Source organism: Bos taurus, chromosome 12 (genome assembly GCF_002263795.3).
Source record: "Bos taurus isolate L1 Dominette 01449 registration number 42190680 breed Hereford chromosome 12, ARS-UCD2.0, whole genome shotgun sequence".
Classification (NCBI taxonomy): Eukaryota; Metazoa; Chordata; class Mammalia; order Artiodactyla; family Bovidae; genus Bos; species Bos taurus.
In genome coordinates, this window is record NC_037339.1 from 70,672,291 (window position 1) to 70,697,282 (window position 24,992).

Here is a 24,992-nt window from a genome sequence, read left to right on the forward strand (position 1 = left end):
TCAAGACTGTATATTGTCACCCTGCTAATTTACTTACATGTAGAGTACATCATGTGAGATGCGGAGAAATATCAATAACCTCAGATATGCAGATGACACCACCCTTATGGCAGAAAGCGAAGAACTAAAGCACCTCTTGATGAAAGTGAAAAAGGAGAGTGAAAAAGTTGGCTTAAAACTCAACATTCAAAAAACAAAGATCATGGCATCTGGTCCCATCACTTCATGACAAATAGATGTGGAAACAATGGAAACAGTGAGAGACTTTATTTTTTGGGCTCCAAAATCACTGCAGAGGGTGATTACAGCCATGAAACTAAAAGACACTTTCTCCTTGAAAGAAAAGCTATGACCAACCTAGACAGCATATTAAAAAGCAGAGACATTACTTTGCTGACAAAGATCTGCCTAGTCAAAGCTATGGTTTTTCCAGCAGTCATGTATGGATGTGAGTGTTGGACCATAAAGAAAACTGAGTCCCGAAGAATTGACGTTTTTGTACTGTGGTGTTGGAGAAGACTCTTGAGAGTCCCTTGGACTGCAAGGAGATCCAACCAGTCCATCCTAAAGGAAATCAGTCCTGGGTGTTCATTGGAAGGACTGATGCTGAAGCTGAAACTCCAATACTTTGGCCACCTCATGTGAAGAACTGACTCATTTGAAAAGACCCTGATGCTGGGAAAGATTTAAGGGAGGAGGAGAAGGAGATGACAGAGGATGAGATGGTTGGATCGCATCACCAACTTGAAGGACATGAGTTTGAGCAGGCTCGGAGAGTTGGTGATGGACACTGATGATGGAAGCCTGGTGCACTGCAATCCATGGGGTGGCAAAGAGTCAGACAGGACTGAGCGACTAAACTGAACTGACTGATAGTAAATTACAGTGGAAAATAATCTGAAGGATATATATATATAAATATATATAAATATAATATATAAATATATAATATATATATATATATAAACTGATTCACTTTGCTGTATACCTGAAACTAAAATAATATAGTAAATAAATTACAGTTAATAAAAAACTTTTCAAAATTATAACATTGAAGAAAACACACTTGACTTGTTCACAATTATGGAATTAAACATGAGAAAGAATCATCACCAAAATAGCTCTAGTTTTACTGATCTATGAGGTACAATTTGCCGTTGTTTGAATTTATTTTTTTTTTAGACATTTAGACCTTGCAAAATGGTAAAGTGCTGATAAGATTATATATTTAGAGAACCATACTTCCTACAATCAATATATATATGTTTTTAATTTACTTTAGTGTAGTAACTCCTTTACAAAATCTATTTTTGGGAAATCTGACTCATCCATAGCGTCCTTTTAACTTTTCTGTTCAAATAATACTGAGAGAAATAGCTTAGTTTTTTGAGAGACTTTCTTAACTAATCCTTAAGTCAGTGTGGGGGACACTGAAACCTTTTTGTCCTGAGTTGACTCCACCATCTTCCTCAGTGAACACTCTTTGGAAAGAGTTCTCCCCATCATCTGGCTGTACATGTAAGATACATAAGAAGTCCTGAGGACATCAAAGCTCTAGTGTCTAAGAGGCTTGTCTACTTCAGTAGTTGTTTTAAGAAAATGTCATTCTTCTTTCTATATGCACAGGTTCAACTTAAAGAAATCATCGAAGAGCTTCCTGATAAAATGGATACTGAATTAGTAGAATCTGGATCGAACTTAAGTGTTGGGCAAAAACAACTGGTGTGCCTTGCCAGGAATATTCTCAGAAAAAATCAGATATTGATTATTGATGAAGCCACAGCACATGTGGATCCAAGGTATGGAGCTGAGATTCATGAAACTTGGAATCTGAATTTTAAATATGGTAAATGGGAAATATTTAGTGATGTTGAGAAATGTTTTTTATGTGCTCTGTTTGCCCCAAAGACATCTCCTGATAACAATAATTCCAGAAAACAGAGGAAGAAATCAAAACGTGGTAATAATGTTGTTATCAGGCATCCTGAGAGAGCTAGATTTGTAAATCCAGCTCCTGATAGTTTCAAGTAATTTGGCAGGAAGAAAACTTTCCATTGTTTTATGAAAAGTAGTAAGTTTCCAAGTAGACTTTCCCCTGGGTTGGGAAGATTTCATGAGCAGGAAATGGCAACCCACTCCAGTATTCTTGCCTGGGAAATCCCATGGACAGAAGAGCCTGGTGGGCTATAATCCATGAGGTTGCAAAAGAGTCAGACACAATTTAGCAACTAAACAACAACAAAGACTTTTTATACTTAGTGTTTCAAGAGCAGGATTATGTCTTAACTATTGATTATTAAAAGCATAAAAATATCATGTGATATTTTCAAGTCTTAAGTCTGCTTTTCCTGTCTTTACTTAACTAAATGCAATTCTTTGATTCCAGCACTGATGAGTTAATACAAAAAAAGATCCGTGAGAAATTTGCACAGTGTACTGTGCTAACCATCGCACACAGGTTGAGCACCATTATTGACAGTGACAGGATAATGGTAAGGCCCTCACCTATGGGATTTCCATTGTCTCCATTTACCTTCAATTTTTAAATTTATTCTTCCTTGTATAACTTGATTAAAACTTCTAATTAATTAATTAATTCTTTTTTTCCCCTCTCATCCTTGACAATAACTCAAGTACTTAAGTGTAGTTTCAGAATGTACTATTAAATAATACATTCAGTAATTTTCTATTTCCATTTAAAAGTTTATTTGAATTGCTGTTTTTTTTTAAGGTATCCAACCATGAAAATATTCCAAACTCACAATGAGACTTCAGATTTCAGAGTGGTGCAACAAAGTCATTTTTACTGTGTCACAGTTATTTCAGCATTTTTGTATTCCCTTAATAAAAACAGCATTTCATTACACTGCCAGGCAGTTGTTAGGTGAAGTTGAAGAATTTCCAAGTTGTTGGGACATTTACAATATGTGCTCTCAGAGGGGAGTCATTGAGGAGAAAACGCCTAATGAGAAAAAGTATTTAAACAGAAAGGATTTAATAAAGAAAATTTGTTACACAAGAATTGGAGGACTGGAAAAATGAATCACTGGGGTAATAATTTTAGGAAGAAATGACTATGTCCTAGGACAGATCTCCAGACCTAAGACTCAGAGAAGAAGTCTTATGAGTCAGTGCTGAGTCCTCCAGTTCAGTTCAGTTCAGTACAGAAATTAAAAGATGCTTACTCCTTGGAAGGAAAGTTATGACCAAACTAGCTAGCATATTCAAAAGCAAAGACATTACTTTGCCAACAAAGGTCCGTCTAGTCAGGGCTATGGTTTTTCCAGTGGTCATGTATGGCTGTGAGAGTTGGACTGTGAAGAAAGCTGAGCACCAAAGAATTGATGCTTTTGAACTGTGGTGTTGGAGAAGACTCTTGAGAGTCCCTTGGACTGCAAGGAGATCCAACCAGTCCATTCTAAAGGAGACAAGTCCTGGGTGTTCTTTGAAAGGACTGATGCTAAAGCTGAAACTCCAGTACTTTGGCCACCTCATGCGAAGAGTTGACTCATTGGAAAAGACCCTGATGCTGGGAGGGATTGGGGGCAGGAGGAGAAGGGGATGACAAAGGATGATGGCTGGATGACATCACCGACTCGATGGACATGAGTTTGAGTGAACTTCAGGAGTTGGTGATGGACAGGGAGGCCTGGCGTGCTGTAATTCATGGGGTTGCAAAGAGTCGGACATGACTGAGCGACCTCCAAGGGGAGGTCATTGTCTAGCTACTGGTCATATTTGTGAGTGAGCATGATGAGGCTAGTTCTCCATGTGCTGATAGAAGCTGGAGTTATGCTGCAGAAGTAGCAGAAAGGAGGGAGACCATTTGCTCTGCTTCCCACCTTCCTCCTCCCTCTAGTGCCCCCTACTGGCAGAACCTCACAAAGGGCCAGCAGGCCAAAGAGCCTCTGAAATATGATTTGCAGAGACAACTTCTGCATCACAGATGAAAGTGTAGAAAGAAAGGCAGATGGAGACTGAGTGACTGTAGATGGACAACTAGCTAGTCTCTCTCTCTTATTTTTTTTTTACTAGCAAGTCTCTTATACAATGTATCCAGGCATTGCAGACACAGCAAGCTCCAAACTTTGGTCTCTGGATGTCTGTCTAGTGTCTTTCTTTCAGGTTTGATTGCTCTTTCATCCTTAGTAATTTAATATTTCTTTCCATAGCTTTATCTCCTCCATTTATTTCTCCCTTCATTTTCTCTCTTTTTCTTTCTATTCTCTCTCTCTTTGTTCTTCCCTTCTGTTGCTTGCTGAGTTTCAATAGATTTTAGGTTGTGGCTTATTAAATGACAAGGAAATCATCCCTCAAAGGAAAAACCTTTGGCAGCAAATAAGCCCAAAAGAAGCAAGGTATTTTCAGCCTAACCTAGTCTGGGTCAATGAGCTTATTTCACCCACTGTATAGATACTAGTCATCACAAGACTCCAGAGTATACAATTGATGCTGATTAGTGATGAAGTAAATAGATAAAGAAGGCCTGCACAATGCACAAGAGGCAGCAGATAGAGTTAACCAGTGATTTTGATGGTCCACACTAAACAGGTAAGAATCAGGAATAAATGGTCAGTAATACCTCAAATTCCTTATGTCCAATGATATAATGGAACTTTTGACTTCTTGGGCAGTTTCTAGAAAATCACATCCCACCCTCCTCCCCATGCATTGTCAGGTGGGATCATCAGTGGGGACTGAATAGATACCAGACTGTCAGCACTGAGGCAGTGCCTGTAGCCTCACTCCCCTGAGCTGAATATGCACAGAAGTGAGCTCTGTGGAGGCAGATGACAGGAGTCGGGGATTGCCAACCAAAGGGATGCTCTAGGCTCCAAGCAGTGCAGCTTGTCACAGGACAAGAACATCTCAGTAGGAAGCAGGCTTCTCCTGCAGAGTTTGTGAGGGACCGGGTGACAATCCAAGATTGTAGAACAGTGACTCTTAGAATCCAGAGATGTTTAGCATGGAGCATCTTTAGTCACTCATTTTGTGTTCTTGAATGCTAATGGGAAAAGTGACCTTTTCCTTCTACTCTTTACCTGTCACTTTGTTAATTCTTATCTCTCAGCATTGCATTTCTATACTGTTCTCACTTCTTCCACAGTAAGTGAATGATGCTGTGAACTTTACCTGTTTCAAGCCCTTTTTCAGGTTTTTCTTTCACCCTGTCCTTGCCCTCCACCTCTCCCTGCAGCCACCCCATTGTCATTGAAGATATCCTGCCAATAAAAATGAATTAAATTATCTTGCATTGGGTCCATTTCAGTTTTATGCCTAGGACAACTAGCTGGAATATCAGCAGATACAGAAGCCAGCTAAACACATCTTTATTGCACTTATATAACTGACTCAGATAATATAATGTATTTTTCCTAAACCTACTAGAGAGTGGCAAGCAATTTGAGGTTGGTATTCATTGGGGTTGAGAGTTGAGGGATTCTTATCACACCAAATTGAATGTGTGGTTTACTTTAGAGTTTAACTTGAGTTATGGGAAGAGTGAAGATATACCTGGAGATTACAGGAGACTTTTAATTTCAAGATTAAAGGGTTTTAAAATAAAAAGTTAACACTATACATATTTTTTCTGAACACAAAGAAAAAAAATTATAGTTGTTTATGTCAATTTGTTCTGAAATATCTAGAATCTTTGATCAAAGCCATAAATGTAAAGGCTAAGTTGGTAAAATTCTGTTCCTGGCATTTTTCAGTCTGGGTCCCATCTCAGCTCTTGTTGCCTGACATGAGTCTGAGCTGCACTAAACTCTTGCTCCTTTCAACTCTCCCTCCTCTCTCACTGTCCTTTTTCTTTCTTTTATTCCAATATTTGATGTAAATGAGTTTCAGTCCTCAACCCTGCTTTGTCCCTCCCTCATTTCCCCTCTCACTCTCCCTCTTGGCCACAGTCATCAATCTGGGGCATGTGGTCCTCCAGGTCCGCATTGCTATTCCCCATGCCAGCTAGACTCATTCTCCAAAGCTCCTGATCTCATCCTATAGTCTTGACAGATTATACCACTGGGTAGTCACTCATTCATGCCCTGAATTTAGTTTCCTTTTCATTTAACTTCCAATGAGCATGTATTAAGTGCCTGTTACCTGTCATGTACAATGCCAGGGACCTGAGATGCAACACCAAACAAGGGAGATTGCATACCCTGCACTTAAGGAGATCCCAGTCTCTCCTCCAGCCCTCTTGACCTAGGTTATTCCCTGTGTCTGGAATGACCATTGTCTACCCACCCACCTCCACTTCTGCATGTTCACATCTATCCATTCTTCGAGGCCCAGTTCATTGCCCGATCTCCTCCTTGAAGCTCATACTCAGAACCTCTGACAGAAGTCATCTTTTCTGTTACTAAACTCCTTTTTATTTTTTTCTCTTGCATTGTAGACATTTGAGGATTTCCTTCTCTCTCTCCTCTCAGTACAGGCTCCCTGAAGGCAGAGGCTGTGACTTACTTGTGTTTGGCTCTTCCACAACATCTAGCATAATGACAGGAATGCAATTAAATGTGTAATAAATATTTGCTGAATAATTCAGAAATTAATGAAAAATTTTCTTGTGTTCCTCAAATGTGTTTTTCCTGTGTGTTACTTAACTCTTTATTAATCTTGAAAGCTAAATCAGATTTGTTTTATTTTTCTGTGAATGTATAAGAGGTACACAGTAAATAATTTGAGCCTGAGTGTAATAAAAATTGCAGTAGAAAGTAGGGGAAATATTTATGCTTATGGGCATATTTGTTTAATTTATATATAAAGCTAGTACAAAGTCTTCAGTTCAGTTCAGTCGCTCAGTCGTGTCTGACTCTTTGCAACCCCATGAACTGCAGCACTCCAGGCCTCTCTGTCCATCACCAGTTCCTGGAATTTACCCAAACTCATGTCCATTGAGTCAGTGATGCCATCCAACCATCTCATCCTCTGTCGTCCCCTTCTCTTCCTGCCCTCAATCTTTCCCAGCATCAGGGTCTTTTCAAATGAGTCAGCTGTTCACATCAGGTGGCCAAAGTACTGGAGTTTCAGCTTCAGCATCAGTCCTTCCAATGAACACCCAGGACTGATCTCCTTTAGGATGGACTGGTTGGATCTTCTTGCAATCCTAGGGACTCTCAAGAGTCTTCTCCAACACCACAGTTCAAAAGCATCAATTCTTCAGTGCTCAGCTTTCTTTATAGTCCAACTCTCACATGCATACATGACTACTGGAAAAATTGCTTCTTTAGTCTTACTCAAAGAGAAAATTGGATTTCTAGATATTTCTTCAGTGCAGAGCGATTATACTAAAGCTGCTTATGTAGCAACTCTTTTTTGTCAGGCTTTCACTCTCAGGATAATAAACTACAACCAAAACCAACTTTTAGAAGCACTTTAACCTCACTGACAAGGGATTCAGCCCCAAAGAGGTGACATAATCTGGAAACATTTACTTTTTTCCCAAGTTTTGCTCAGTGTTTTTAAACCAACTTGACAGTTAATTTGCTGTCAGGTCACTGTTGTCTGATTTATATGATACCACTGTACTTTTTCAGAGAAGGCAATGGCAAGCCACTCCAGTACTCTTGCCTAGAAAATCCCATGGATTGGAGGAGCCCTGTCCATGGGGTCGTTAAGAGTCAGACACGACTGAGCGACTTCACTTTCACTTTTCACTTTCCGGCAATGGAGAAGGAAATGGCAACCCCCTCCAGTGTTCTTGCCTGGAGAATCCCAGGGACGGGGGACCCTGGTGGGCTGCTGTCTATGGGGTCACACAGAGTCGGACGTGACTGAAGCAACTTAGCAGCAGCAGCAGCAACTGTACTTTTTAGATAAATTGAGTTTGATTTTCTTGAATTAAGAAATTCCCCAGCTTTGAATGTCTGTATAAACAACTCTCAAATCTTAGAGTCTGAAAGCTAAAAATACTAACTAATCATAACAACCCCAAATGCCATTGACAGAATATAAATGCTATAGATTGTTAAGTGCCTGTAATCATAGTCTAAAACTTTGATTTTCTTCTATTCCTATAACATTATAATAGTAAAACATTGGGTTAGAGCTTGATCTACTAGTAAACTAGAGTAATCAAACTATTTAAATACCAGCCAGTCTTACCACCCAAATAGATTCTCTGTATTATCCCTGTCCTGCCCCTTTTTGAAATATTGTTGGAGTTATAATAAGTTGCTGTGAAATGTTGTGTACTAACAGGTTTCCTTCTGCTGCTTAACAGGTTTTGGATTCAGGAAGACTAGAAGAATATGATGAGCCATATGTTTTGCTGCAAAATAGAGACGGCCTGTTTTACAAGATGGTGCAACAACTGGGCAAGGCCAAGGCCGCTGCCCTCACTGAAACAGCAAAACAGGTGAGCCCACTGTGGGGAGTTGTAATTAAAATTTATCTCCACAGTTCACTCCTCACGATTTGGTAGCAGGGGTCCAGTAACAAGCTCTCTGTGTCCTTTTCAATCATACGCCTCCAGAGACAAAGATTCATGAATGGATCTTTACATGTTGCAGGTGGAAGCCAGGTCTGCTGGGACTCTGCAGAAGCAGTGGGGGTGGGGTCAGGATGTGTGCATGCACGTGCACCTGAGAGAGATTTTGGATTGGACTGGGCACACATTTAGACTCTGGGTTCAGATTCTCACAGAGCACAGGACACCCATTTTGCAGACCTTTCACATTCATTCTGATTGGTGCTCAGCACATTTGTGATACAAGTTCTGTCAAAGAATATCCAGGAAATTTGAGAGTTTAAGGGAACAAATTTGGAGTATTTTGATTCTAGGAAAATCTTCCAGGGAAAAGTGTAGGTCTCTTCTGTGTTCTGATCTGTAAATAAAACTCCTACCTGATACTGACACTTTCTCTCTAATTCTTTGTTGTTTCAAGTTAGGTGCATTTGCCCCCCATGCTTTCTTTAGCACAGAAAATAAAATTGTAATCAGGACAAATCAGGAGCTCACAATACCTTCACACTGCAGTCTGAATGGTGCCTGAAGGTTTACAGAGCACTTTCTCAGAGATCAGGTGTGTGAAGCACTAAGCACTGTGCATGGTGTGAGGAAGGGGCTCAATGGGTAACACTCAGGTCATGTGGTTTTGTACTGAAAAATTTGGTCTTTGTTTCCAATGCTGAATGAGAATAATGAAGACAAGTTTCAAAGAATAAAGGAAAGAAATTTGTTAATTTGCTAGCAAATGAGTAGGATAGCAGACTAATTTTTTAAGAACTATCATCCTGCCTTCTAAGAGACAGCAGGTGTATTTCAAGAAAAGTTTTAGGGTGCCTATATGACGGCTGTCACATATAGTTGATTTTTTTTTTTAGGATAGCTATTTCCATGATGGTATCCCTGGTCATTTTGGTCCCCTGGTCCCAGTCAAAATGTTTCTGTTTTGATATTTTTGCTTTGCTGACTCATGGCCTTGGGTTTCTGTGGTTACGACAAGAGGAACAAGCAGAAATGGCAAGAATGCCTGCACAGAGGTCTGGTTTAAAGGAACTTAGTCATTGTCATGCAGCTGCCTGTAATTCTTTCTGGAACAAGGTGAGAGTGGGGTTGATGGAAGGATGGAAGGAGGGAATGATGGTCTGGTGCTCTTGCCCCTTGAGATGCATGGCTTGAGGTGGGATGAGGCTTCTAACTGTGTGTAGTGAGGCTTCCCCATTGAAACTAAATCTCTGATCTTTAAATTACAGGTGCATACTTACTTCTTCATACTTCGTACTTTGCATTTCCCAGATTTTTCACTTGTAAAGAATAAATTTACTTTTGTAATATTTTAAATATATCTTAAAAACATATTCCAAGTATCTCACAGTATTTCTGTTAGATATACTGTGGAAAATTCTTCAAGAGATGGGAATACCAGACCACCTTAATTACCTCCTGAGATAATCTGTATATAGGTCAAGAAGCAACAGTTAGAACTGGACATGGAACAACATACTGGTTCCAAACTGAAAAGAAGTACGTCAAGGCTGTATATTGTCACTCTGCTTATTTAACTTACATGCAGAGTACATCATGTGAAATTCTGGGCTGGATGAATCACAACCTGGAATTAAGATTGCCAGGAGAAATATCAACAACCTCAGACATGCAGATGACACCATCCTTATAGCAGAAAACAGAGAAGAACTAAAGAGCATCTTGATGAAAGTGAAAGAGGAAAGTGAAAAATCTGGCTTAAAACTCAACATTCAGAAAACTAAGATCATGGTATCCAGTCCCATCACTTCATGACAAATAGATGAGGAAACAATGGAAACAGTGGGCTCAAAAATCACTGCAGATGGTGACTGCAGCCATGAAATTAAAAGACGCTTCCTCCTTGGAAGAAAAGCTATGACAAACCTAGACAGCATATTAAAAAACAGAGACATGACTTTGCTGACAAAGGTCCATCTAGTCAAAGCATGGTTTTTCCAGTAGTCATGTATGGATATGAGTTGGACTGCAATGAAAGCTGAGCACCAAAGAATTAATGCTTTTGAACTGTGGTGTTGGAGAAGACTCTTGAGTCCCTTAGACTGCAAGCAAATCCAACCAGTCAACCCTAAAGGAAATCAGTCCTGAACATTCATTGGAAGGACTGATGCTGAAGTTGAAGCTACTGTACTTTGGCCTCCTGATGTGAAGAACTGACTCATTGGAAATGACCCTGATGCTGGGAAAGATTGAAGGAAGGAGGAGAAGGGGATGACAGAAGATGAGATGGTTGGATGGCATCACCAACTCAATGGACATGAGTTTGAGCAAGCTCCAGGAATTGGTGATGGATAGGGAAGCCTGACATGCTGCAGTCCATGGGGTTGCAAAGAGTTGGACATGGCTGGGTGACTGAACTGAACTGAATGGTATTTCTATGTGAGAGATTTATCTAAAATGTAGCTCACATTTCCTCTGTCACTGTTTCACCTCATTCCTTCTTCTTAGAGATGAAGAGTAGTACCTTCCACTTTTCACAGGGTGGGAAGTTGCACAGCATCATCGAGCTGGCTGAAGAGTTGGCAGCATGAGAATTCAATTCTTGGAATAGGGATGAGAAGTCTATGTTCTGAACTTTTCATAAGTACTTATATTGTGTGCAGATATAGAGAAGCTGTAGTTGGAGCCCTGATTTATTTTTAATTCCTGAAACTCACAGAGTGTTTTTACCTACCAGAGCAGAGGTCCCCAACCCTTAGGCCACAGACCAATACTGGTCTATGTCCTGTTAGGAACTGGGCAGTACTGCAGGAGGTAAGTGGCAGGTGAGCAAGCCAAGCTTCATCAGTGTTTGTAGCTTTTTCTCATATCCCCTGAGCTCTGTCTCCTGTCAGATCAGTGGCAGCATTGGATTCTCATAGGAGCGTGAACTTTAACCTAAAAGTTGAGGTGAAATAACCTAAGATTGCCACAAAACAGAAATAAAGAGCACAATAAATGTAATGCACTTGAATCACCCCAGAACCATCCCCCAACCCAATCCATGGAAAAATTGTATTCCACAAAACTGGTCTCTGGTGCTAAAAAGGTTGGGGACCTCTGTACTAGAGTGTCTCCCAGTCAGAGCTTCCCCACTAAGGTGTGATGATCATTTGTGATTCCTTGAATAAGTAGTCATAAAGAAGTCAGGAATTTATAAACATTTGTTCCTTTGACCTTATGCATTCCACATCAAAAGGACGTGTCCTCACCTGTGTGTCAGTCTTCATTTAAAAAATGTGTTATCATTTTATCTTTTTCAAAATTGAGTAATGAGAAAATAGACCAGGGAATTTTAGATAGGTCCAAATATTTAATAACAGAGTTCACCACGGTCATTTTACAGATGAGGAAACTAAGACTCTTTGGAAGGAAGATGGAACTGATGTATGTAAGTAGTTGTTTTGCTAGTTTGCAGCAGATACTACAGAATTAGAAACTTGTTTTTTCAGCATGTGCTTCAAATCAAGTTTAACATACATACAAAAACAGAAATGGGTTATAGAAATCTCATGATTGTGGTCTATAATCTTGCACCTAGTTTAACAATATCACTAAGTTGTATTTGTATTGTTCTTTACAATTGTTTTACATAGTTCTCACATGTATTATTTCACTTAATCCTCTTGATGGTTGTTTTTTATCCACATCATGGATGAAGAGATTTGTTCACACATAAGGTCACAGAGAAAGAGATGACAACCCACTCCAGTATCCTTGCCTGGGAAATCCCAGAGACAGGGGAGCCTTGTGGGCTACAGTTTATGGGCTCACAGGAGTCAAACATGACTTAGTGACTAAGCCACCAAGGTCACAGAGGGCTTCCCTGGTGCTCAGATGGTCAAGAATCTACCTTCAATGTGGGAGATCTGGGTTTGACCCCTGGGTTGGGGAGATCCTGGAGAAAGGAATGGCAACCCACCCCAGTATTCTTGCCTGGAGAATCCCCATGGACAGAGGGAACTGGCGGGCTACAGTCCATGGGGTCACAAAGAGTTGGACACTACTGAGTGACTAAGCACAAGGTCACAGAGGTGATCCAGGAAGCAGAAAGGCTGGGTGCTGCCCTAGGTACTGTGTTTTGTATCGAGTCTGAGAATGCTGCTCCTTCTTTAATTGATAGCTAAGTTGTGTTGTCACCCAAGTTCATCGGGTGGCAAAGCATCAGTTTCTCTTAGATTTCAGCCCTACCACTGGTTCAGGTCACCTCTGCAGAAAACATAAGGAAATACATATCCTGATTCCCCATCCAGCTGAGTATCTTTTAGACATTCTTTCTGCATATGCTTGTGCCAGGAGCCAGCGTGAAGAACTCCACCCGTGGCAAAGGTCGTGAGGAAGGAGGCTCGGCATATGCAAAGGTGGGATCGAGCCTCAGGAGTCCCCCTGGATATTCTTGAGCATCTACCCCCAAACCAGAGTCTGCCTACTTTATTGCTTTGTGCTCTCACCTCTGACTTTATGGGGGCTGTCCCCCACCACCATCTCGCTCTCTCTGAAAAAGAGTTAACTTACAGCTGCAATTAATAAAGTTCCTGGGCATAATAAGAGTGTTTAAATCAAAACCCCTCAGATGGCTCTCTAACTTGCCTGACAAGTTTCCCCAGACTCCTATAGCTATGCATATGATTGTTTACAGTCTCCCAACCGCAAGAGGCATGGGAACCTTAAGATATTCAAATAGCTTAGAGCCTCTCGGAGAGTTAGAAGCTGTCAGAATAAAACTAGTAGAAGATTTCATTGATGAGCCAATGCTTGCTGCCAAGTTTCCTCATCCCCTGTATTGTATCCTTGGATGTGTATTAATTAATACAGTTGGTATGTAGAAAAAATAAGTAGTGGCCTTGGTGTTAGCAACTTTAGACCCTTAAGGTAATAAATTCTTTCCTTTGTTGTAAACCCACTGCACCTCTGCCCTATAGGAATGTAACTTTATCTAACACCTTCGGAGGATGGCGCCAAACTTTAAAATAATTACTCTTAGAGAAAATAAGTCTTATGTTTGACAAACCTTTGTCAGAGTCATAAAATGTTAATAGGCCTTCTGGCCAGAAGATGATGTAAATCACCTAAACCATTTGTATATGATAAATTTGCAGAAAAGAAACCCTGGTTTTGATAAGGATCAAAGACTGCTGACTTTGCATGATTTCACACCCCCTATTATCCTCTATGTGCAACTTATGGTATAAAAGCCCCAGTTGAAAATAAAGCTATGGGCCTTGCTCACTGAAGCTTGGTCTCTCCATGTCATTCTTTCTTTCAACCTCTGGCTGAGTTCCCATCTGGAGTGCGGAGGCCTGCCAAGCTTACTAATTTTGCCTGGGCTTCTAAGATCCGACAGGGGAGGCCTCAGTGTCTCCTCTCCCATGGGAGAACGGAAGGACGCCTGTGGCGTACGTAAGTGCTGCAAACTTCTTGTCTCGAAGTTTTATTGGTTTTCCGCGTAAACCAAGTTACTCAGCCTCTTTCCACCACTGAATTTTCCTACTGAGCTATCCTTATTCTATTACTCTTTATATCTTTGATTAATATTTAATTAAAGCCAGTGTACTCGCAGATGCCGTCTCCCCTTTGAATTCCCTGGATCTGCCGGGGCTGCACCCCAGCATATTTGGTCCTCTTAGGTGAACAAGCTATCAGATTGTCAATTTTTTTTAAAGTGCATGCATCAGATATCAATGCACGGTTCAGAGTTTTAACACTGGGAACATTGCTGCTAAGTCACTTCAGTCGTGTCCGACTCTGTGCAACCCCATAGACGGCAGCCAACCAGGCTCCCCCATCCCTGGGATTCTCCAGGCAAGAACACTGGAGTGGGTTGCCATTTCCTTCTACAATGCATGAAAGTGAAAAGTAAAAGTGAAGTCGCTCAGTCGTGTCCGACTCTTAGCGACCCCATGGACTGCAGCCTACCAGGCTCCTCTGCCCATGGAATTTTCCAGGTAAGAGTACTGGAGTGGGGTGCCATTGCCTTCTCCGCTGGGAACATTAGCATAAGTCAAAAAGCTTTTCACTCTAATAGAATAAAATTCATTCATTTGAAAAGAAAACTCAACATCTGGGAGAAGGTGCTTCCAAATCACATTTTCTTGACCATGTAGTTGCTTCTCTGAAAATGTTGGTACAGGCAAGCTCAGTAACTGTCTGATTGACCCTTTTAGATGATACATAAAACAGTAGAGAAAGTACTTTCTAGAAATATAAAGCTGCAGGGTTCATTAGTTTGCTAGAGCTGCCATACAAAGCACCAAAGAATAGGTGACTTAAACAACATAAATGTACTACTTCACAGCCTTGGAGACTGCAAGTCTGAGGTCACAGTGTCGGTAGGGTGGTTTCCTCTGAGGTCTCTCTTCTTGGCTTGGAGAAGCCATCTTCTCTCTGTGTCCTCATGTGGTCTTTCCTCTGTGTGTGCCTGTGTCCTAATCTCTTCTTTCTATGAGAACGTCAGTCATATTACATTAGGACCTGCCTATATGTCTGCATTTTAACTTTATTGTCTCTTTAAAGACCCTGTCTCAATATGGAGTCACATTCTGAGATACCGTGCATAGGGGAAGGTTGGGGCTTCTACATATAAAATTTGAGGGGACAGGATTCAGCCCATAACAAAGGATGAAAGCTATCATTCGTTTTCTTCTGTGATGAAGCAGACCTGATTGAGATTTTTTGAAGTTTATTTGTTTCCAATGTGTAACAGAGGGGTCATTTTTTCTATTTGTGTTATCACCAGATACAACCCAAAAGTTATGAAACCCTCATCTTGGATCTAGGAGCCTGGATCAGTTTGAATAAATGGAGTTGGCACTTAGCAGCCATGTGGCCTTGTGTCCCCCAAGATCTCTGAGCCTCAGATCCTCACCTGTATGTAAAGCAGAGATTACATCCCTGCCCGGCTTCTTCACAGTTATTACAAGGATCAGATGAAAGAGCAGATGCTTTGGTGCTTTGAGAATATAGAACGTTTTACAGTATAAAAGTGGGATTATTATTTTTTTTTAAAGGCTTAGAGTGAACCCTTACTTCCCAATAATAGGAAAATGCACCTACAGTTCTGAATAGCTTTAGAGACTCAATATAAATAAAATGTATTTTTAATAATTAGCTTTTAAAGAGATGATGCATCTAATGCTATAACATTTTAAAACCTCAGTTTTAAAAATAAAGTCTTTAAAATGTATGAATGAAAAGTAAATCACTCTCCACTCCTGTCATCACACAGCTCCTTCCCAGGTGGAGCCCCAGCTCCACTGTTGGCTGTTCTGTTGAGTGTTCTGTGCATCAGGAAGAACTTGTGCAGATATGCCCTTCCTGTTTTTAAGCACAAATGGTGGCTGTTCCTTGTTGTTTTCATTTAATATAATACCTCAGATTATATCAGTGCATAGTTATTCTTTGTAATGGCTAGATAATATTTATGATTTCTCTATTCCCTACTCCTCATTTTCCCTTCTAATTAACTGTTACCATTTGGTGCTTTTCCCGCTAAAGAAGCAGCTCCCAAATTCACTGTTTTTATTGTTTTAAATATAATCTATCACTTTCTGCTTTTTATCTTTAAAAATTCCACCCTCCCTTTGGTTTATTTTGTTGTCACTTCTCACTTCTTGAATGTGTTTATTTTTATTTTTTCTTATTTATTAATATAAATGTTTTAAGGCTGTGAACTTCTCTCTGCATATTGTTCTAGTTATATCCTATGGGCTGGTGTGTAGCCCTTTCATTATAGCTAGGTTTTTATTTATAGATTTCTATAATTTTGACTTTCATTTCCTCTTTGGTCCAAGAATTACTTGAGAAGGAGGTCATTAAAGTTTCCTGGGTATAGAGGATTTTTTTAACATTGATTTGTTTTCTAATTTACTCTTTATTTTATTCATTTCATTGCTTTGTGATTAAAAAAAAAGTTATCTGTACTATTTTCACCCAGAAAGTGTATTTATTAATAATTTTTTGTGTTCTAGTATATAGATAATTTTTGTGAATATTCTTTGAGCATTTAAAAAGATGAACTATTTTAACTCTCTTTCTGACTGTGCTGGGTCTTCATTGCTGCATGCACGCTTTCTCTAGTTGCAGTGAGCGGAGGCTACTCTTCATTGCAGTATGCTTGCTTCTCATTCTCAGTGGCTTCTCTTGTTATGGAACACAAGCTTTAGGGTTGTGAGCATCAGTAGTCACAGTGTGTGGGCTCAGTATATGTGGCTCATAGGCTGCAGAGGACAGGCTCAGCAGTTGTGGCACATGGCTTAGTTACTCTGTGGCATGTGGAATCTTCCCCGATCAGGGATCAAACTTGTGGCCCCTGCTTTGGTAGGCGGATTCTTATGCACTGCGCTACCAGGGAATCCACGATACAGAGTTTAATTTGTAATTAGATTGAGTTATTAATTTCATTACTTAGGTTTTCTCTATCCTTCTTTATTTTGGTTCCTTTGATGTGACTTGGACTTAGGTGAATTAGTCTCACCTTGTACCATGTTTCACTTTTTAGTTCTTGTCATTTTTGTTTTGATAATTTTGATGCAGTGACGTTTTAGTCCACAAATATTCAAGATTTGGGTTTTCACTAAGAATTATATTTTCCACTATTTTGAGGTGCCTTTCTTTGATATTTTTAATGTTTCTTGCCTGAATCCAAGCTAGTTCAAGACTAAAATCGAGTCCTCTGTTTTCACTTTGTTTTCATTTGCCTGTTATGTCTTTAACTGTCTTTAAATATCAGATTGTAGATGTGTCTCCTGCAATGGTAAGTAGTTAGGTTTAGCTCTGAGTTTAATCTTAGCCCTTATAGGTATGTTTTATGCGAGTTCTTTTACATTATGCTTTCAGTTTTAAGTGTTGTCTTTTTTTTTAAACCTTTTAGTTTGCAGTCTGTTTGTTGTTGTTGTTGTTGTTGACTATTGTATGTGTGTTGCTTTCATTTCTTCTAGGGATAGTTTATTTTGTTATTATTGACTCCACATTATAAACATTGAAAACATAGTTCCCTTTTTTTCCTTTCTACCACCAAATTTGTTATTTAAATTGTGTTTTATCTTCAAATATTTAAAGATATTTTAACCTCTATATTTTGCTTAATTTTTTAAAAGTTAATTTATTTATTTAAATTAGAGTATATTCACAACATTGTGATGGTTTTTGCTATACATCAACATGAATCGCCATAGGTATACATGTGTTCCCCCACCCCCATCCTGAATCCCTTCCACTCCCTCCCCACCCAATCTCTTTAAGTTGTCCCAGAGCATTGGCTTTGGGTGCCCTGCTAATGCATCGAACTCCCACTGTCATCTATTTTACATAAGGTAATGTATATTTTTCGATGTTATTCTTTCAAATCATCCTACCCTCGCCTTCTTCCACTGGGTCCAAAAGTCTGTTCTTTATGTCTGAGTCTTTTTTGCTGCCCTAACAAGTGTCTTATAATTATTTCATCACAACAATTTTTTGTCTGGTTGCTGCTATTGTTTTGGAACTTACAAGTTCACTCTTTTGCTCCTGTGGGGTTATGCTGAAATACAAAATTAGTAGTTAAAACAATTTAATTCATACCACTTTAGGATTATTGATTTTTTACAATTTAATCACAATGCCAATAAAAGTGATATCTTTAGATTTGTGCACAAAACACAAAATATGCTTATGCATATTAATTCTTGCAAACAGACATTTTAAAATAATTTGTTTTTACACCTTTTAACCAAAGATTTAAGTTTTCAATTAGGGGTTTTTATTTGGCTGCTTGTGAGAAAACTTCTAAACAATCATTTTTGAGATCTTGCAAAATCTTAAAAACTTCTTAAACACTCAGTTAGCTTGCAGAAAATTTGCATGAATAACATGGCTTTTAGGTCATGCTCTTTCAATTCCTTGTCTTTAAAAGCAAACAACTTATTAACCTATATTAACAGTTCCTCATAAATAAAATTTTTAAAGAATCTCTCCTTATTTTGAATTATAAAATCTGTAATAATTTCTTCCATCTCTTTGTCACTCTCGTCTTTTTTCTAATATAAATTTATTTATTTTAATTGGAGGCTAATTGCTTTACCATATTGTATTGGTTTTGCCATATATTGACATGAATCTGCCACGGGTGTACATATGTTCCCATTCCTGAACCCCCCTCTCACCTTCCTCCCCAACCCATCCGTCTGGATCATCCCAGTGCACCAGCTCTGAGCACCCTGTATCATTCATTGAGCCTGGACTGGTGATTCATTTCACATATGATAATAACATGTTTCTATGCCATTCTCCCAAGTCATCCCACCCTCACCCTCTCCCACAGAATCCAAAAGACTGTTCTATACATCTGTGTCTTTTTGCTGTCTCACATACAGGGTTATTGTTACCATCTTTCTAAATTCCATATATATGCGTTAGTATACTGTATTGGTGTTTTTCTTTCTGGCTTACTTCACTCTGTATAATAGGCTCCAGTTTCATCCACCTCATTAGAACTGATTCAAATGCATTCTTTTTAATTGCTGACTAATACTCCATTGTGTATATGTACCACAGGTTTCTTATCCATTCGTCTGCTGATGGAACATCTAGCTTGCTTCCATGTCCTGGCAATTATAAACAGTGCTGTGATGAACATTGGGGTACACGTGTGTCTTTCAATTCTGGTTTCCTTGGTGTGTATGCCCAGTAGTGGGATTGCTGGATCATAAGGCAGTTCTATTTCCAGTTTTTTAAGGAATCTCCACACTGTTCTCCATAGTGGCTGTACTAGTTTGCATTCCCACCAACAGTGTAAGAGGGTTCCCTTTTCTCCACACCCTCTCCAGCATTTATTGCTTGTAGACTTTTGGATAGCAGCCATTCTGACTGACATGAATGGTACCTTATTGTGGTTTGAATTTGCATTTCTCTGATAATAAGTGATGTTGAGCATCTTTTCATGTGTTTGTTAGCCATCTGTATGTCTTCTTTGGAGAAATGTCTGTGTAGTTCCTTGGCCCATTTTTTGATTGGGTTGTTTATTTTTCTGGTATTGAGCTGCAGGAGTTGATTGTATATTTTTGAGATTAGTTGTTTGTCAGTTGCTTCATTTGCTATTATTTTCTCCCATTCTGAAGGCTGTCTATTCACCTTGCTTATAGTTTCCTTTGTTGTGCATAAGCTTTTAAGTTTAATTAGGTCCCATTTGTTTATTTTTGCTTTTATTTCCAATATTCTGGCAGGTGGGTCATAGAGGATCCTGCTGTGATTTATGTCGGAGAGTGTTTTGCCTATGTTTTCCTCTAGGAATTTTATAGTTTCTGGTCTTACATTGAGATCTTTAATCTATTTTGAGTTTATTTTTGTGTATGGTGTTAGAAAGTGTTCTAGTTTCATTCTTTTACAAGTGGTTGGCCAGTTTTCCCAGCACCACTTGTTAAAGAGATTGTCTTTAATCCATGGTATATTCTTGCCTCCTTTGTCAAAGATACGGTGTCCATAGGTTTGTGGATTTATCTCTGGGCTTTCTATTTTGTTCCATTGATCTATGTTTCTGTGTTTGTGCCAGTACCATACTGTCTTGATGACTGTGGCTTTGTAGTAGAGCCTGAAGTCAGGCTGGTTGATTCTTCCAGTTCCATTCTTCTTTTTCAAGATTGCTTTGGCTATTTGAGTTTTTTTTTTTGTATTTCCATACATATTATGAAATTATGTGTTCTAGGTTTGTGAAAAATAACGTTGGTAGCTTGATAGGGATTGCATTGAATCTATAGATTGCTTTGGGTAGTATACTCATTTTCACTATATTGATTCTTCTAATCCATAAACACGGTATATTTCTCCATCTATTTGTGTCCTCTTTGATTTCTTTCACCAGCGTTTTATAGTTTTTATATATAGGTCTTTTTTTTCTTTAGGTAGATATATTCCTAAGTATTTTATTCTTTTTGTTGAAATGGTGAATGGAATTGTTTCCTTAATTTCTCTTTCTGTTTTCTCATTGTTAGTGTATAGGAATGCAAGGAATTTCTGTGTGTTAATTTTATATCCTGCAACTTTACTATATTCATTGATTAGTAATTTTCTGGTGGAGTCTTTAGGCTTTTCTATGTAGAGGATCATGTCATCTGCAAACAGTGAGAGTTTTACTTCTTCTTTTCCAATCTGGAATCCTTTTATTTATTTTCCTGCTCTGATTGCTTTGGCCAAAACTTCCGAAACTATGTTGAATAGTAGTGGTGAGAGTGGGCACCCTTGTCTTGTTCCTGACTTTAGGGGAAATGCTTTCAATTTTTCACCATTGAGGATAATGTTTGCCATATATAGCTTTTATTATGTTGAGGTATGTTCCTTCTATTCCTGCTTTCTGGAGAGATTTTATCATAAGTGGATATTGACTTTTGTCAAAGGCTTTCTCTGCATCTATTGAGATAATCATATGGTTTTTATTTTTCAAATTTGTTAATGTGGTGTATTACATTGATTGATTTGCAGATATTGAAGAAACCTTGCATTACTGGGATAAAGTCCACTTGGTCATGATGTATGATCTTTTTAATATGTTGTTGGATTCCGTTTGCTAGTGTTTTGTTGAGGATCTTTGCATCTATGTTCATCAGTGATATTGGCTGTAGTTTTCTTTTCTTCTTCTTCTTTTTTTTGTGGCATCTTTGTCAGGTTTTGGTATTAGGGTGATGGTGGCCTCATAGAATGAGTTTGGAAGTTTACCGTCCTCTGCAGTTATCTGAAAGAGTTTGAGTAGGATAGGTGTTAGCCCTTCTCTAAATTTTTGATAGAATTCAGCTGTGAAGCCATCTGGTCCTGGGCTTTTGTTTGCTGGAAGATTTCTGATTACACTTTCAATTTCCATGCTTGTGTTGCGTCTGTTAAGATTTTCTATTTCTTCCTGGTTCAGTTTTGGAAAGTTGTACTTTTCTAAGAATTTGTCCATTCCTTCCAAGTTGTCCATTTTATTGGCATATAGTTGTTATAGTAGTCTCTTATGATCCTTGGTATTTCTGTGTTGTCTGTTGTGATCTCTCCATTTTCATTTCTAATTTTATTTATTTGATTTTTCTCCCTTTGTTTCTTGATGAGTCTGGCTAATGGTTTGTCAATTTTATTTATCTTCTCAAAGAACCAGCTTTTGGCTTTGTTGATTTTTGCTATGTACCGGGGTCCAGCCCTGGTTGGATCCAGGGATTCCCTCGGGAGGACAGTGTCAGCGAATAGAATAGCAACAGTGGAGAGATTAGAGGCTTATTATAATTGGTTTATGCGGAAAATCAATAAAACCTGTGACACCAGGTTTGCTCTGACCACGGAGGCCGCAGGTGCTCTCTCGAGTAGCAGAAGGTGTCCCACCTTAGGCACCTTCTCGAGTGGGTCTTAGAAGCCCAGGCAAATAAGTATTCTCAGAGGACACTGCGCTCCAATTATTTTGGCCTGAAAGAAGAACAGAGAACAAAAGGAGAGAAAAGGAAGCAAGAACGACACGGGGAGACCAAGCCTGTTGAGCAAGGTCCGTAGCTTTATTTTCAGGAGATTTTATACCCTAAGTTATACATAGAAGATAATACGGGATGCAAAGTCATGCAAGGTCAGCAGAGCTTGACCATTATTGAAACCAGGCTTTTCTTCTGCAAACTTATCAGATACAAAGGCTTTAGGTGATTTACATCATCTTCTGGTCAGGAGACCTACTAACATTTTTCTTCTGATAAGAATTAGTCAACCAGAAAAACTTATTTTCTCCAGAAGTGATTTTTCTTAAAGTTTGGTGCCATTCCTGAAAGCACTAAATAGAGTTGCATTCCTATAGGGCAAAGGTGCAGTGGGGATAATTAAGGGAAGAATTTATTAGCTCTTATATTTCTATATACAAACTATATTAATCAATACACTCCCAGGGACACAGTGGGTAAGGGATATGGAAACTTGGCAGCAAACATTAGCTCAACAAAGAAATCCTTTATTAGTTCTATTTTAATAATTTCTAGCTCCCTGAGAGGCTCTGCATTGTTAGAATATTTTAAGTCTCCTGTGCCTCACATGGTTGGAAGGCATCAAACAATCACATGCATAGCTGTAAGAGTCTGGAAACCTCTCAGGCAGGTTAGAAAGCTTTCTGAGGGGTTTGAATTGGAACACACCTTATTATACCCTGGAGACTTATTAACTAGAGCTCTAAGTTGATTTTCTTACAGAAAAAGTGGTCGGGGATAGCCCCTCGTGACTGTTAGAGGAGTTGGTGAAAGTCATAAAACAGTAAAACAGACAGATTCTGGTTTTGGGTTAGATGCTCAGGCAGGTCCAGAGGGGCACCCCTCGAGCTCTGACTCGTCTTGCCCATCAGAGTTCTCCTGCATGACCTTGTCATGGGTGGGGACTCCCGTGCTGGCTCCCGGCAGCTATGGTCTCTCTTGTTTCTTTTGCATTTATTTCTGCCCTAATTTTTAAGATTTCTTTCCTTCTAGTAAACCTGGGGTTCTTTATTTTTTCATTTTCTAGTGCTTTAGATGTAGAGTTAGGTTATTTATTTGGCTTTATTCTTGTTTCTTGAGGTCAGCCTGTATTGCTATGAACCTTCCCCTTTGCACTGCTTTTACAGTGTCCCATAGGTTTTGAGTTGTTGTGTTTTCATTTTAATTCATTTATATGCATATTTTTATTTCTTTTTTGATTTCTTATGTGATTTTTTGGCTATTTAGCAGCGTGTTGTTCAGCCTCCATATGTTGGAATTTTTAATAGTTTTTCTTCTGTAATTGAGATCTAATCTTACTGCATTGTGGTCAGAAAAGATGCTTGGAATGATTTCAATTTTTTTGAATTTACCAAGGCTAGATTTATGGCCCAGGATGTGATCTATCCTGGAGAAGGTTCCTTGTGCACTTGAGAAAAAGGTGAAATTCATTGTTTTGGGGTGAAATGTCCTAGATATCAATTAGGTCCAACTGGTCTATTGTATCATTTGAAGTTTGTGTTTCCTTGTTAATTTTCTGTTTAGTTGATCTATCCATAGGTGTGAGTGGGGTATTAAAGTCTCCCACTATTATTGTGTTATTGTTAATTTCCCCTTTCATACTTGTTAGCATTTGTCTTACATATTGTGGTGCTCCTATGTTGGGTGCATATATATTTATAATTGTTACATCTTCTTGGATTGCTCCTTTGATCATTATGTAGTGTCCTTCTTTGTCTCTTTTCACAGCCTTTGTTATAAAGTTCATTTTATCTGATATGAGTATTGCTACTACTGCTTTCTTTTGGTCTCCATTTGTGTGGAATATCTTTTTCCAGCCCTTCACTTTCAGTCTGTATGTGTCCCTTGTTTTGAGGTGAGTCTCTTGTAGGCAACATATATAGGGGTTTTTGTATCCATTCAGCCAGTCTTTGTCTTTTGGTTGGGGCATTCAACCCATTTACATTTAAAGTAATTATTGATAAGTATGATCCCATTGCCATTTACTTTATTGTTTTGGGTTCGAGTTTATTCACCCTTTCTGTGTTTCCTGTCTAGAGAAGATCTTTTAGCATTTGTTGGAGAGCTGGTTTGGTGGTTCTGAATTGTCTCAGCTTTTGCTTGTCTGTAAAGCTTTTGATTTCTCCTTCATATTTGAATGAAATCCTTGCTGGGTACAGTAATCTGGGCTGTAGGTTTTTTTCCTTTAACACTTTAAGAATGTTCTGCCATTCCCTTCTGGCCTAAAGAGTTTCTATTGAAAGATCAGCTGTTATCCTTATGGGAATCCCCTTGTGTGTTACTTGTTGTTTTTCCCTTGCAGCTTTTAATATTTGTTCTTTGTTTTTGATCTTTGTTAGTTTGATTAATATGTGTCTTAGGGTGTTTCACCTTGGATTTATCCTGTTTGGGACTCTCTGGGTTTCTTGGACTTGGGTGATTATTTCCTTCCCCATTTTCGGGAAGTTTTCAACTATTATCTCCTCAGGTATTTTATCATGGTCTTTCTATTTGTCTTCTTGTTTTGGGACTCCTATGATTCGAATGTTGGGGCGTTTTACATTGTCTCAGAGGTCTCTGAGGTTGTCCTCATTTCTTTTAATTATTTTTCCTCTCTGTTTCATTTATTTCTACCGTTCTATCTTCTACCTCACTTATCCTATCTTCTGCCTCCGTTATTCTACTGTTGGTTCCCTCCAGAGTGTTTTTGATCTCATTTATTGCATTCTTCATTATATATTGACTTTTTAAAATTTCTTCTAGGTACTTGTTAAACCTTTCTTGCATCTTCTCGATCCTTGTCTCCAGGCTATTTAACTGTAACTTCATTTTGTTTTCAAGATTTTGGATCATTTTCACTATCATTATTTGGAATTATTTTTCAGGTAGATTCCCTATCTCTTCCTCTTTTGTTTGGTTTGGTGGGCATTTATCCTGTTCCTTTACCTGCTGGGTATTTCTCTGCCTTTTCATCTTGTTTACATTTCTGTGTTTAGGGTGGCCTTTCCATATTCTGGCAGTTTGTGGTTCCTCTTTATTGTGAAGGTTCCTCACTGTGGGTGGGTTTGGATGGGTGGCTTGTCAAGGTTTCCTGGTTAGGGAAG

At 38.9% G+C, this 24,992-nt stretch overlaps 1 protein-coding gene across 1 annotated transcript in view; it reads left to right on the top strand.

The window, feature by feature from the left end:
* LOC101906567 (ATP-binding cassette sub-family C member 4-like) overlaps nucleotides 1-24,992 on the top strand; it is a 378,587-nt gene that overhangs the window by 331,175 nt on the left and 22,420 nt on the right. Inside the window, 3 exon segments of the mRNA XM_025000155.2 lie at nucleotides 1,627-1,799; nucleotides 2,387-2,492; nucleotides 8,225-8,359. Coding sequence (XP_024855923.2) covers nucleotides 1,627-1,799; nucleotides 2,387-2,492; nucleotides 8,225-8,359 — 414 coding nt within the window.